Consider the following 15,307-nt stretch of genomic DNA (forward strand, 5'->3'; position numbering starts at 1 on the left):
TGGCCATGCGGACCCCACACACAATAGACTAATGGAATGCAGTTAGCCTGATGCTATACTGAACCCGGCTCCAACATGGGAAGGAAACTCTGGACACTGGCTCTGATTTTAGCTCTACTGAACCCCCAACTATACTTCTTCTATGATTGGATTAAGGAAAATAGGACTTTGGAAACCCAAGGGTATAATTACATAAAAATAAAGCTTTCTACTATATCACACCCTCCTGTGCGAGTCTCAGAAAATTCCTTTTCTCAGGATATAGCAAGAAATCCATCCCCAGAAGCAACCGGCGGATACAAGCCACACTCTTCTCCGGGAACATAGGGAGTGGTATCTTAATGACTGGCTTCATGTAGTAGGGGAATTAAAGCCAACCTTTGTAGTGAGGTCCAATTTCTGACTCCAATAGTCATAGGCATGCAGTCAAGGTTAGTGGACGATCCCTCCTGCTGGCTTCTTATTTCCAGTTAGATGTATTTTAGGGGTCTAGGCTTAAGCAAGCCATTGATAATTTCTTAATTGAGCCTATTTTTACTTAAAGGAATGATTTCTCCTAAAGGCCAAGTATTTGTTTATATTCATTAATTTTCAATGCTGCTATGACTTTGCTTTTTTTTTCCTGTTGTGTATTTACTAGCATTTTAAAGGAAAAGTGGTGACGTTAATCAGACAGAGTCTTATGCAGTTAGTTTTATTGAAACCAGGAAGTCAGCATCCTAACCCACTGTAACACATGTAAGGCTGTTTCCTCCTTATCTCTTTAAACTGGGTAGACCTATGGAACATCAAATCACCATCCCTGAATGATAACACATCGGATATTGTAAGCACTTCATAGGTATTAAATCTTATGTAGTCAGCTATCATAATAACTAATGTCATTTTGATCATTTTATTTCCTTTGAAAGCATATATTTTAATTTACAAAGGAAGTTAACAGATATATGAATGCTCATTTTCCCTCATTATCCAATTTCTCAGATACAGAAAGAAACCAAGATGCCTAGGGTCTACATTGTTTTATGTTCTTAATATGTAAGCGACATTGTCACAGAGGAAGCCACAAAACAGCTTGTTCATTAGAAAACACAGCATGTAGGTGGAAACAAAGGGACAGAAACAAGACCCTAATTATACCCATGCATTCCTCCTCTTCCTTAGAAAAAGAAAGAAGACCCAGTTTTCCCCTCAGTAACAGTGTCCTTTAGGGCTTACATTAAGAATATATATTTCTCCATATGTCTGTGAGTCAGTATGTGAGCCTGATCATTGTTGTCTAATGAACACAACATGAATTCCCACTAGAAGTCAACTAATGGGCACTTCAAGTGCAATTTGCTATGCGTGTTAAATGAGTAAGTAGAACACTTCGCTGTTCGGAAGCTCCTTTGGTGAGCAGGGAAATATTACACGGGGTTTTGGACCAGTCTTGCCTTAGATTACAGTCCCATAAAGGAAAAATTATGCTATAACACTGCCCCTCCATAGGATAATTTTTACTTTCTTGGATGCAGGCTTTCTTTAGCACCCATTTGAATTACAGTCCATTATCTCTGTTACTGGTACCATCCTCCCTCCTCCGCCTAGAAATAAAAACTGGCATTTAAGACAGTGTGAAATTTCAACAATTGTGAATAATTTTTAAACATATATGGCATATTCTATGGTTCTATAAGAGTTAATACATGTGCAGGTTGAAAGAAAACAAAATAAACTGTGCTTTCAACAAAAATTACGTACTCTTCATTTTAGCCAAGATTGCCTTTGTCCACTTTATCTTTGTAAAGGAAATTGAACATGAAATAATGAAGGCTTAATATTTGTGCACTGCTGGAGTGCTTCTGGGTGATTATATTTTAACAAAAGTTAATGGCCAAATAATGGAAATAATGAGCTGAAGTGAAAATCCAATATAAGTTTGATGAGCAGAACATTCTAAATGAAAGTATACTAGAGGAGAAAAGCCCCATGGAACATTTCACGTCTTAGTATTCTTGGAGCGTATTGGTTTTAGTATTGAAATAGACATGATTGATAAAGAAACCTAAGTGGATATGTGCTGGTGATCTTTAAAAGCGACTGGGCTAAACCAGAAGATTCCTTAGAGGAAAAAGAAGAGGGGGAAAAAAAGAGTAAAAAATGTCTTTAAAAGGCTTCTTCTCTATTTTCATGAACTCCCTGGGTATATTCACCTATTTGTACATTGCCTATAAAGCTGATTGTGGAAGTAATAAATATCCAGCCTGCTAGCACTGATACTGAGCTAGGAGTAGGGAAGGTTGGTGAGAATGGCCATGCCAGGAGTAGGCGATGAGAAGTGGAGGTTTGGGGCTCTGGTGGACAAAGAATGTCAATTTAGGGACATAGATTTATGAATAACAAAGGACCTAAAAGATTAATCCCAGATAATAACTTAAATCTTAACTATCCTTCTCCTTAATTACTGAAGAAAGAAAGGGGAGTGATAAAATTTTCCAGAGCTATTGATAAAAATTGATGCCAGTATTCAATGAGTCAAATGTTCAAATGATACCATCATCACCACCACTACTATCATCAGCAGCAGTAGTGTCACTATCACACAAGTAACATTCCTTGAACACTTATTAAATGCCATAGACCAGCCAGTGTATTTTACATGCAAAGTTTCATTCAGTTCTCACAACCCAGTGAGGTTACTCTTGGCTTCCAACTTCACAAATAAGGAAATAAGTAAAGTAACTTATAGCCTGTAGGATAAGCAGGGCTACCAAGTCCTGATATACACTGGGTTTACTGTGCCCACAATGTTAAAGTGCCTTGTAAATTATAAATGCTATACACTTTAAGCAGTTATCATCATTAATATGATTTACTGTTTGAGCAGCAGTTTATATTGAAAATTCTGTCATATAAACAACTCATTCTATGATATAAATAGCAAGCAACTACAAATAACTCACAAGCTCTAATGTAATCTATTTTCTTATATATTTTTAGATGTATCATTTAGGGCCAAACTAATGAAATATTTTGTAATACATAAGCAGGCAACTTATTTGTTAATCAATTTTTTTCTTAAAAGTCATGTTATGTTCTAGTTATTACTTATCAAATTTTAAACTTTAAGATAACAACTTATGTATTTCTTTAGTGAAACAGATAAACACACAAAAATGCTGTGTTTTAAAGACACTCTTCCCAAAAAACAAATAAAATCTGAAAGACTCAACCAAAATTTGGCAAATAAATAAATAAATAAATAAACCAATGTGTTATTTGGCAGTCTGTTGATAAATGATTTAATATCAACCTTCAGTTGTTACAACATTGTGTTTACAGTTTAGAATTAAATTGCAATTAACTCTAGATTCAAATTCGTTTTTTTGAGTTTCTGATATGTTTTCAGATGTTTAGATGATATTATCCTGCAATTAAAATATTTCATTATATTTTTAATGCCATTGCTCGTAACACAATTCTGTTTTAAAATGCTGTATTTCTTACATTTAAATATTTCTTTAACCACTTTTCCCAAATAAAATACTAGCCTTTATTTGCCCATATAGGACACTGACATTTGCTCTTTCAACATTTAATTTGGAATGAATCTTCCAAAACTGTGACAATTGTGAAAGATGGACAAGGCTAATTTATTTAACTTTTTATTTCCAATTGTTGTAGTTTGGATGAATGAGGAACATACAGGCTGTTCCCCAAAAAATGTATACACACTTTAAAGCTGTTTGCTTAATAGATATTTCTTTCTTTTCAGGTTTAACCCATTGTAACTAATAATTATTCAAAGTGTGTATACATTTTTTGGGATACCCCATATTTAATGTATATCACATAAATGGTAAATATACTTACTTTACAATAAATCATAATTTAAATCTGTGGTCCAAATGTGAAATATATTTGCAGTTTTCAAAGCTTTAGTAGATTTCTAACATCTCCATTTATAGTATTTAAATTATGTTTACAACTCTTATCAAAAGATTGGTGAGCTTTACAATAAAGAGAAGTCACCTAAAATTTCAGTAAGGATATAAGTTGCGTATGTAACTGAGATCCTACTGTAAAGAGTTTATCATATATACATTTGACATTTTAATTTTCAAGTTTCCATTCATATTTTAGAATGTTCAGTTTTTCATATATCTATGTGTGCCTTCTACTCTGCTTTATGAAATTCACTCTAATATTTAAATCTTAACCTCTTATTTTAATACTTGACTGTTTAATTTTTTTATATCTAATTAGACTGTATTCTTCCTGAAATCTGGGATTGCTCAAATGAAAACAAATCATATAGCAGTAAAAAATCATATTTTGCAAGTGGTATTGTTGATTTTAGTTGTAAAAATGCACTATACCTCTAGAGTTGTTCAATTAAACCACTTTACAAACCTAAACACATCTGAGTAGGCAAAATGCTAAGCAAATATGGCCAAGTCTTGTTTTTACTTGAATAAATAAAAACAAAACTATTTCAGATTCCTTGCTGACTTGTACTTTGACCCAAAATATTGACATCTGGAAAAATTGAGTGGTTGGAGTTTGAGGCCAGTGTATTTCTCCCCCTAACCCAAGGGATTACCAGTGAGAAGAAAATCAATCAAGAAAACTGGTAAATTCACAACTTTTTTTTCAACTTCCAGAAAATAAAAAGTTTATATTTGCTTATATTTGTTGTAATAGAAAACCCATAATCTTGTTCCTCTCTCAATACACTTGCTTTGACAAAAGAGATGCCACCTAATTTTTTAAACTCACAGTGAGATGTCTATGAATAGATGATGAGGAACTTTCTATGATGAACTGAAATAAATAGGACAAGGTGCACGGGCCACATACAAACAAGCATTCCAAATGGGGTGGCTTGCACTGATATGGCATTTATATTTTGGTGATATAAAATATTTCAATACATTCAGAAAAAAATGATACCAAGCAAGGTAAAGTATTTGTTTTTACAATACAAAAAATAATGTTTCTTCTGCTTTAATAAGGTTTGTGCCAGGTTTTAAAATATATTTCTATAAGCAGCAACCCCCAAATTCAATTCCTTCATATGTAATTCTGCCGTATGCAACACAGATCTTGCAGTTTGTGATTCTGCCCACCACCTGGCCCGCTACTCCAAGTTAAAAGATAAATTCCCTTTCAAAATGAGATGCCCAATGATACTACCCACATCAGTCTCTGATGATACCCTCTCCAGGCGGCATAGATCCTTGGGCCCAAACTGAATCTAGTTTTTCCACAAATTAGTTCATCAGACACAGGCAATTTACATCAGTATTTCTCCAACTTGAATGGCAAACAAAAACATTTTTTAATCATTTCAAATATTCCAAAATTACTTTAAGAATTATTCAAACGGACCCCTAATGTTGACTTAAATTATTTAATTATATGATTACTTAGACCCAGACAAACATAAAACCAGGTATAAACTTCATCATTACAGATCAAATGAAAAATAAACTCTAAGGCAACATATTTAACCCTATTTTAATATATTGGAGGATATTATTTTGTCAAAGCTGAGTCACTATTCACAACACCAATATGGCAATAACTGGGAGAGCATGGGACTTTTGACCTTGGCATATACCGTGATGGGATGATTTGATTCTCTCATCTGTTTTATATTGCACTTCTCTGATGCCCTTTTAGTTTACTTACCAAAGACAAATCTTTACACATTATATATTACTCTGCACATTTCTCAATTGCCTGTGGTTACTGAAAAATTCTGTACTATTTTGTATTAACATTACTGAAAACAAAAAGAAAGGCAAATAGGCACAAATTTCAATGGGAAGTGCTCCATCATGAAGTAATTATCCAAAAGATTCAGAATGTGTTTATGTTATTTTTAATGTTAAAATTGAAATGAGAACACAATCTCTAAAAATTATCATAGATAACTTGGGTATCCCCAATTCTGCAGGCCCAAAATGAAAACTCAAAATAACTCACTTAACACAAGTGTTCGCTTTCTTCATAACCTGGTGAAGTTCTCAATTGGTGCTGAAACACCACAGAGGTAAAGACATCTAACTATATTGAAGTAGACATTTGGGTTCTTTTTAATCACTATATAGACAAAACCATATTTCAATCTAGTCATGAAAATATGTTTCACAAGTACTGCAAGACTCTTTCTTGTATACTTTGCATGTATCATCAGCAACTTCAAAAAAGTTTGAAATTAAGAGTTTAGATTATGAAATAGACTTCTAACCTTTTATTCTCTCTAACTGCTTTGTCTCCCTTCTTCCAAGAGATTGTTGGTTTTGGAGAGCCTTGGGGTTTGCACTCTATGACGACTTCCCGGCCTTTGGTAACAATTATTGTTTTCTTCAGCTGATTCAGTGCAAAAGTGGGAGCTGAAGCTATTAAAAAAATGTTAGTTCTACCAGAAGCAATGACAATAATCTCAAATGTATGATACATCAATATTTTGCAATTTTTTTCTTCTGGGCTACATTTCTAATAAAATCATACAATATTTACACAGATAAAAGGCATTAACTTAAAATGTATTAATTAATAGCTATCTTATTGGCTGTTCTTTTCATTAATATGTGATGGTTTCATAAAATGTGGAATCCAGAGACAAAGGCTGTTTTTTAAAAAATGACATGCTTTAATTATGGTTTTCAACTTTAATTGCAAAAGACTAATGAGCACCTTGGGCAAAAGGTGAAGGGGTCAGCAAATAAAGTCTATTTTGGGCTTCCTCTGGAAAAATGGAGGTCCCCTGTGGAGAAGACAATTCTGTCATCCATTTCCTATGTGTGAGTCTTAACTAAAGCATATTTTGCTTCAATGTTATATACAATTCAATGCAGTTTTTAAGAAATGGAAATACATTTTTAAGAAATGGAATAATTTAAATTTCAATCAAAAGTTTTATTTCACTGTTTGCAATTATTCACCTAGGTCTGCTCATTCATTAATATTATTTTTATTGTATTTTTATCAAGAAACTTTAGATTACAGTTAACTCCATGGTGCAGCTGTGGTTGAAGAATACATGACACAGAGATCAGAACAATTTTTTTTTAAAAAAAGCACTTGAATCTAAGGAAAACCTGAAAATATATACCTACAAGTCTACTGTATCTGAGATATTTATTGTACCAGTATGACAATTTTGTGATAATTTCACAAGCATTTTATGTCCATCACATAGCAGTATAATGCATGACACAACATTAGAAATATGTACACAACATAAAAAAGGTATATATGCAATTGAGAGGGTTAAGAAATTGAAAGAAAAGTGAAGGATATTATGGGGGAATCACAGGCAACATTTTTGATTTCCTACTGGAAATAGAACTTACAAAAGGTAATTTTGAAAATATGTCTAGTGACTAAGTGTTTCTGAGTAAAAGATTAACTGAGTGAAGGCTGAATCAGCTTTCTAACTCAGAAATGGAGTGTAAGCTGAAAAGAAAGTACATTAATATCTTATTGATCAGTCTTAGGGGACTAAAATATAAACTCATGTCTATGTTGGTTATAATGTAGAAAAAATTTAAGTTTAGGCATTCATAATTTAATAAGTTGACTTATGGTTTATTACATTTAGCTAATTTGCTAATGGTAAGTTCCCAGATTCCTGAGATCTTGGGTGTTTCTGTTAATGTCGTGCTTTGGGAATGTAAGAGGAGAATAAAAAGTACACTTGGGCTTCTGATCACTTTTGAGAGGCAGTGAACTGAGATCCCCTAACTATCTCCCTTTGTATTATAAACATCCCAGAACCAAAGTTTAAAAATCATCAGAGTGGGAAAAATTAAATCCATTCCAGCAGCCCAAATATGCTCAATCTTGGTAGCCTTTTCCATGGTATTTTATCTTCCCTGTAGTAAATAGTGAAACAATATTACTGCCCTGGCTACATTCTTATCAAAGATGCAGACCTATGAAACAGCTGTTCCTGGCCTCAGGAAGGCTTTCCATTCTGTGTAAGGATGGACATGGTGATGCCCCAGGAGGAGAGGTGCTTTACTCTGGAGTCCCTCCTACTGGTAGGTAGGAGCCGCTCAGAAAAGTATTAAGCATTGCTAAGGGGGCAGGGAGAGGCTGCTTGAAGTCTACATTCTGGTTCCCTACCCCCAAGACATCCTTCCTTGAAAGTTAACATATATTTCTTATGATTTCTTTAATGCCATGGAAAACATGTATTGTGGAACCCTGTTATGATTAAAACGAAAGTTAGAAAAGCCTTATAATAAAAGTTATGGCACACACTGTACCCAATGTAAACTTGTCCCCTAAAGCTTAAAAAAATATTAGCAAGACATAGTATTTTTTTCAATCCAAAAAGTAGGCTTTTGCAGTCACATCATAAAACTTTGGTAGAGTGAGAATCAGAGCCTGGAAAGAAACCATGCTTTTCCCCATTGATTTATTTAGAAATTGCATACCTAGAATTTTTAGCTCAGCACTTGCATAAATGGCTCCATATTTATTTTCAGCCAAACACTGATACATTCCAGCATCTGACTGATTCACACTGTGGATCATCAGTACTCCATTAACCATCTCAACCTTACTCTGTAATGGAATAAAAATATTAGATATAGAAAGTGAACAAATCATACAGATTCTGCAGTTACCATCTGCCAGACCAAGGGAAAAAAAAGCCTGCAATTAATGCAATTGAACATTATTTGACAACTTAGCAACACAATTTACTGTTCCTTATTGTATTTTAAGGCCTCATGTAAATTATAACTACTTCTTAGGAAAGAAATTATAACTATATTTTTCTGTAGTTATTCTTTCGAGTTTTACTTTTAGTTTTGTTTTTAAGTGGAGCTGCTTTTGTTTGGTATACTAGCTGAGCTTGTGAAGAACAACCTTCAGATGAAGCTTTTATTTGAATTCATTTTATAAAGGAGAAGCAGGGGTTCACAAGGCAGAAAGAATTGAGGCTATAGATACACAGAATCAAGGTTAAGTATAGCTAAGGTCATAACAAAGACCCCTTTACTATATTGATCTGGTCAGGAGTTTGCCTTTTCTCTCACTTCCCAATAAAATAACACAAATAAAAAACTGCCCTAGAACTATATTCTGTATAAAATTATTGATAAAAAAATATAAACTTCATAATCAGAAGAAACAATACAGAAGACAGAAAATTGAGCATGTGCAAATTGAAGTAAACTGACTTCCCACCCAAGAGGCCAAGAGCACATTGAAAAATGAATTTTAAATGTTGTTAAACAACCAGGTGTCTTGTCTACTTAATACCATGCAGATCATTTTTAAAATATTAGTGACCAGTGCTTTGATTATCAACAGAGATGCCAAGTAACTTGACATCATTTTCAGAACAAATCCATTCACTTTGCAGATGTATCATCTGCTAGTGGAACTGATGGAATTTACTTTACTGGGATGCTGGCAGTAGAAAACATGACCAGCACAGCCCCTTCTCAAAGTGTATCTGGTATCCATGGGAGAATTAGAGAGAAACAGGCAATGAGTCAGTGCCTCAGATTCCCAGCCTCTCACTCTCAGTTTTGTTTCACTTTTAAACAGCTCTATAGTTCTTTTTAACAGCTCTACTTGTCTGTCCTTTTATGTAATTGCATTTGCTTTGGCCTAGCTGGCTTTAGAATAAGGGAATGTTGGAGATGGATGGGACTGTAGGGATGATCTGATCTAATCTCTTCATTTTACAAAGCAGCAAACTGAAGTCCAAAGAGGTAAATGACAGACAAGAGGCCTCTGAGCAGAACCTGTGCTCCGGATTTCAACGTTATACACATCCCTCCATTTTGGCCATAAATAGTGCACTATCCCCCTGCCCCCCGCCCTCTTTCCTGAGAAGGCCAAAAGTAAGGGAAAGAGGTCGCTAAAATTATTACTATTATTCTGAAATTAAATAGTAATTGATTTCTTTTCAAATTTTGTACATACTAAGTTGTTTTTATAAACATGCAGATTTCCTAAAAGGATATTTAAATGCATGGGTAGCAGGATGCCACAGTAAGAACCTGCTCAGGACACAGATGACAGGGGGGTTCTATTCCAGTCTCCCTTACTAGATATATGATCTTGGGCAGGTCAGTTTACTACCTGGGGTTGTCTCCGTCATCTGCAAAGCAGTAGCAACAAGCCAGATGGTGTCTAAAAGTCAGCTAGAAATGGCAATGAGTCTATGATAAGCATTTATATTTTCCTAAGAATTTATAGGATTTAATACAATTTAAAGAAACAATGCATTATTTTAAAAAATACTAATGTAATTAAAATAAAAATTGTCCCCCTATTTGGGTAGCTCAGTGGGTTACAGAGGCATCCAGAAATGCCAAAGTTACTGGTTCGATCCCTGGTCAGTGCACATATAAGAAGCAACCAATGAATGCATAAATAAGTGAAACAATAAATCTCTCTCTCCCTCTCTCTCTCTCTCTCTCTCTCTCTCAAAAAAAAAAAAATAAAAAAAAAAATAAATAAATAGCCCAGACGGTGTGACTCCGTGGTTGAGCATGGACTCAGGAACCAAGAGGTTACTGGTTCAATTCCCAGTCAGGGGGTCAGGGCACATGCCCGGGTTGTGGGCATCATTACCAAAGGGGGTATGCAGGAAGCAGCCAATCAATTATTCTCTCTCATTATTGATGTTTATCTCTCCTCTCCCTTCTTCTCTAAAATCAATAAAAATATATTTTAAAAAAGAGCAAATAAAAATTTTTAAAAAGTATAAAAATAAAATTTGTTTATAGATTTGTGGTATTTCTCACTCCAAATATATTATAATGCATAAGAAAGAAATGAATTTCAATAAGAAGGAAAGAAGATTGTCCTATTTGTAATCCTTCTAAAAGTCAATAGTTACCAAAAGTACCTGTGTTGAGAGGGGCACTCCATTCTTCAGCCAGCGGTATGTGGGCCTGGGTTTCCCAGTAGCCTTACATTCCCAGCGGAGAGGGCTCCCACTGTCTAACTGAGTATCATTGAGCTTTTCTACCCAGTGTGGGTAAGCTGTAAGAATTTAAGCAATAAAAGATGATTTCATTTTTCAAACACTTAACCAAGTTTACAATTCCTATGAATGTATTAATTGCATTACAAAGTTTTATCAATTCATGTAACTATAAATATTTGGAAGAAGCACAGCATTCTATTACACACAGAATGCTTATTTTTTGTGTAAATACAAAAATGGATATATATATACAAATATACATATATATATACATATATACATACATATGTATATAGAGCAGTGATGATATTTTTATCATTGAAAGCTAAGTTTATCTTTTTTGACATTTCTCTTAAAACATATGTATATAAGTGTATATTAATCTATTTTTATTGTTGATAGTATTACAGGTGTATCATTGTTTTATCCACGGCAAAACAGTGGCTAAATTCTCCCTAAGGTGCCAGAATCTGATTAGCAGGAAGGCAGGTACTTAAATATTGGGGCAGCAATAGCACAGGTTGAAGTAATGCAACATGTCCATTTACTGAATGGTCTGCTGGGTTATTTTTCTCCCTTAATAGAACCTGGATGGCTTCAGAAAGTTAATTTGCAAATTCAAATTTTAGTTGTACATATTTTATATACTTATTAGCATTCTTCGTATATATTATATATATTAAAGTTTTCAAATTTACAACAGAGAAAAATTCCTTTATCAGGAAAGAGAGACTGCGGTTCAAAGCGGCTATGAAGAGAGAAACAGCCAGCACGGGGACCTGCAGGGAGATGCTCTTGCCTGTGGATGGCTTGGGGGCGCCCAGCCCAATGCTTGGCTCCCGGCTGGGCTGCTGACTTAAAGACATCTGCAGAGTAGTTGGGCTCTGACTTGGCCAAGAAGATGCCCATGAAGGGTTAAAGGACAGGTCTACACCTGCTTTCAGGGCGGACCCCAGGCGAAGTGGGAGTGGTGGGCGGCTCTGCGTGGAGCGATCCTGCTATCCTGTGTGGGAGTCGGGGCTGCATAGGGACAGGGCCCAGGGTTTGTAGAGGCGGGTAAGTAAATATGGGGCTTGAAGAGACTACTTTTAGGAGCTAAGGGAAGCAGTGACCCCAGCTGCAACTTTTGGATTCCGCTGCCAAGTTTCCATGGGTTGTTTTCATCATAGTTCTCTAAAGAATCTGATGCAGGAAAAGCTAGCTGGGTCTCCCCAGGCTGCGGGGAGTCTGTCCTTGATACATGTTGGTAGGTAGCAGGCACTGGAACACTAGGGATGATGTAATCCTGATAATATGCCCAAATGCGTTTGTTAAGGAACCTGGAGCACAACCACGTGATGTGCCCTGTTGAGCTGCCTAGTATAGAGGATGCTAACTTTTTGATGAAAGCCAGGGACTGACAGAGATGGTTCTTTCTCTAACATAGAAGCAAATTTTTATGAGTGAGTAGTAAAGAAAAAAATAAATAGACATTTCCTATTTATCGCCTCCTCTACCTACTTTTTCCTATTTTGGCAAGTTCAAGAATGTGTCCTGTACAGAGGAAGCAATTTTTTGCGTTGTCTCTCTGACTTCCACCTTTCCATGTTACTTTGTTGAAGATCTTTATAACATGACTAGAGGCCCAGTGCACGAATTCGGGCACAGGTGGGGTCCCTCCGCCTGGCCAGCAATCTGGTCAATCAGGGCCATCTCGCCCAGTCCTGATCAGGGCCAATCGGGGCAGGTGGCTGGGGAGGGACCGAGCAAGGGACCGAAGGAGGGCTCCAGGGCATGTCCGGTGCTGTCTTGTCCAGTCTTGATTGGTCAGACCCCAGTAGCAAGCTAACCTACTGGTTGGAGCATCTGCCCCCTGATGGTCAGTGCTGCTCGTCATAGCGACTGATTGGTCGACTGCTCAGTCAGACATTTAGCATATTAGGCTTTCATATATATAGATGAGTCAGCACAGGTTGCTTGCTTTCACTGCTCTAAGACTTAATATAAGGTCATTATCTAAACAAAAATCGCTATGCTTAATAATTCCTTAGAAATAAAACAGAAGAATTGTGCCATAGCCACTTACACAGACTTGTTTTTTAGATTGGGATTTAATACGCTTTTCATTATGATTTTGTCATATACATGAGTGGGGAAAAGCAGGTTTACAGCTGTGAGTACCCCAAACAGAGTTTCTTCTTCTATTATTATTTATTAGTTATTGTATTATTTTCCATGCAAACAACTTTATTTACTTTCCTAGAGGCCCGGTACATGGATTCATGCATGGCCTGGCCAGCCGGGGGTTGGAGGTTGGGGGGTAGGGGGGCGGGACCACAGGAGGTTGGCTGTGGGAGCACACTGACCACCAGGGGGCAGCTCCTGCATTGAGCATCTGCCTCCTGGTGGCCAGTGTGCATCATAGCTACTGGCCAGTTGTCAGGTCCTCCATTCATAATGGTCGCTTAGGCTTTTATATATATAGGTAGATTTACTGCAACATAACTATCTGCAAACTAAATGTGGAAGAACATTCAAGATAAAAATGAAGCCTCAGAATGAGACTAATTACACCAAATTCAGCTTTGTGAAGCATGCTTCCTTAGTTTGTTTATCCTTCAGTGTGTTTTTTAGAAATCTTGAGTCTGACCCTAATCAAATTAACCCTCTTAACTCTCAATCTACAGATTTGTAGAAACCACATCCTAAAACTGACGTCTGCCTCAACAGAAATGCATTAACATTATTTTTCTGGAAATAATTTAATTCTTAAGAACTGGTGTTATCTGGGTACATCTTGAAATGTCTGCTTGCTTTACATTATTGACTCTTGTACTTCACCTCAGCTTCAATGCCACTGTACTTCCTTGCTACTTAATATCTTTAATTCTGGTATGAAAGTATTGCTTGATCTCTGTGTCTTTTCCTGTGCATATCATGTAGTGGGTATGTATGTTCAGATATATTTCATTTGATGAAATCAACATGTAAGTCACATATTGGATAGTTGTAAAAATATACTTTATAACTTAAAAAAAAAGAAATAAGACAATGTTGTAATTGTATGAAAATTTTAACATGTAAGTAAAGTGTCTTTCCTCCATTGCTTGATTTTTTAAATAAAGCTACGAGGGGTTGGGGGGACGGCGCGAATTCACTCACCCCATATTATTCAGTTCTTGCTCAATCTTGGAGGTTATGAGGGATGCAGGACACCTATGTCCTATATTTAAGAAGTTTATACTGTGGTAGAGGAGGTGTAAAATCAATGACACCGGAAAGGACAGCATAAGAAAGGAAACAAGATGTGCTGAAGGAAACTGCACATGGATATCAGAATAGTGGGTCTAAAAAGGACAACAGATGTCCAAAACCTAAGCCAGTTGAGAAAGGAGGGGAAAAAGCAAGGACAAACTCTCATTTATTAAATGCTAGTCCTAGACACACTGAGCTCAATGATCAATTAACACTTGCAATATTGATCCCCAAAATAAATATATTTCATTTTATTAATCAGGAAATTTTGGCTCAGAGAAGTTAAAGAAACTTACCCAAAGTCCCACAGTAAGAGACAGTAACTACTTTCAGAGTCAGACATTTCTAACTTTAGGGAGTATATTTCTCCCATCCCATTTTTAAATATTAAAAAATGAATTGATGGGTTATGCATATAAGTTCCTCGTTTAATAACCCATGGACTCAGACAATAGAGTGGTGAAGGCCTGGAAGGGGCGGGTATGGGATGGAGGGGGAAAAATGCAAACAAAGGGGACATCAGTAACACTTTCAACAATAAAGGTAAAAAAATAAAATGAAATAAAAAATGAGTTGAAAGCATATGCTGTATATCTAGTGTGTTCACTTTCAAACTTGTCTCTAAGTGGAAATTTTGTCTTTAGTAGCTCATTGGTCTTCCAGCCAATATAGCCTGGCCTTTAAGGAGACTTACCTTGGCATAGTCAGGATTTGTGGGCCTTTGAATCCACTCTGTGATTCAACTTCAAGCCTAGAAGCTTTCACTCAACAACCTACCCTAGTGAGCTTCAAATATTGGTTCTGATTTTTTTGTGCCTGGCTTCCAAAATCAATCTCTTTGTAGTCATGTGCAAAACATAGAAATTGTCAGATGCGAAAGCAACCTTAAACTCGGCTTTCTCATTTGGACTTTATATAAACTTTCCTACTCTGCTTTGCCAGACAACTTCATAACTATAAATGACCCCTGTAATCCAAGGAGACAAGTTTGTTGTCTCCCCAAGCACACCCTGCATCTTCTTCAGATTGTTCAATCCACATGGAATATTTTACTTCTCTATCTCTTTTAATTCTACTCAGAATTCAAGTTTTGTATAAGTACTATAAGTACTATTAATCCTA

The 15,307-nt window shown here is 35.9% G+C and overlaps 1 protein-coding gene across 1 annotated transcript in view; it reads right to left on the bottom strand.

Moving 5' to 3' along the window:
* CNTN5 (contactin 5) overlaps positions 1–15,307 on the bottom strand; it is a 1,155,131-nt gene that overhangs the window by 242,362 nt on the left and 897,462 nt on the right. Inside the window, exons 11-13 of the mRNA XM_080642588.1 lie at positions 10,871–11,007; positions 8,436–8,565; positions 6,239–6,389 (exon numbers count right to left, since the gene is read on the bottom strand). Coding sequence (XP_080498714.1) covers positions 6,239–6,389; positions 8,436–8,565; positions 10,871–11,007 — 418 coding nt within the window. The remainder of the gene's footprint in view (positions 1–6,238; positions 6,390–8,435; positions 8,566–10,870; positions 11,008–15,307) is intronic.

Source organism: Plecotus auritus (genome assembly GCF_963455305.1).
Source record: "Plecotus auritus genome assembly, chromosome: 9".
Lineage (NCBI taxonomy): Eukaryota > Metazoa > Chordata > Mammalia > Chiroptera > Vespertilionidae > Plecotus > Plecotus auritus.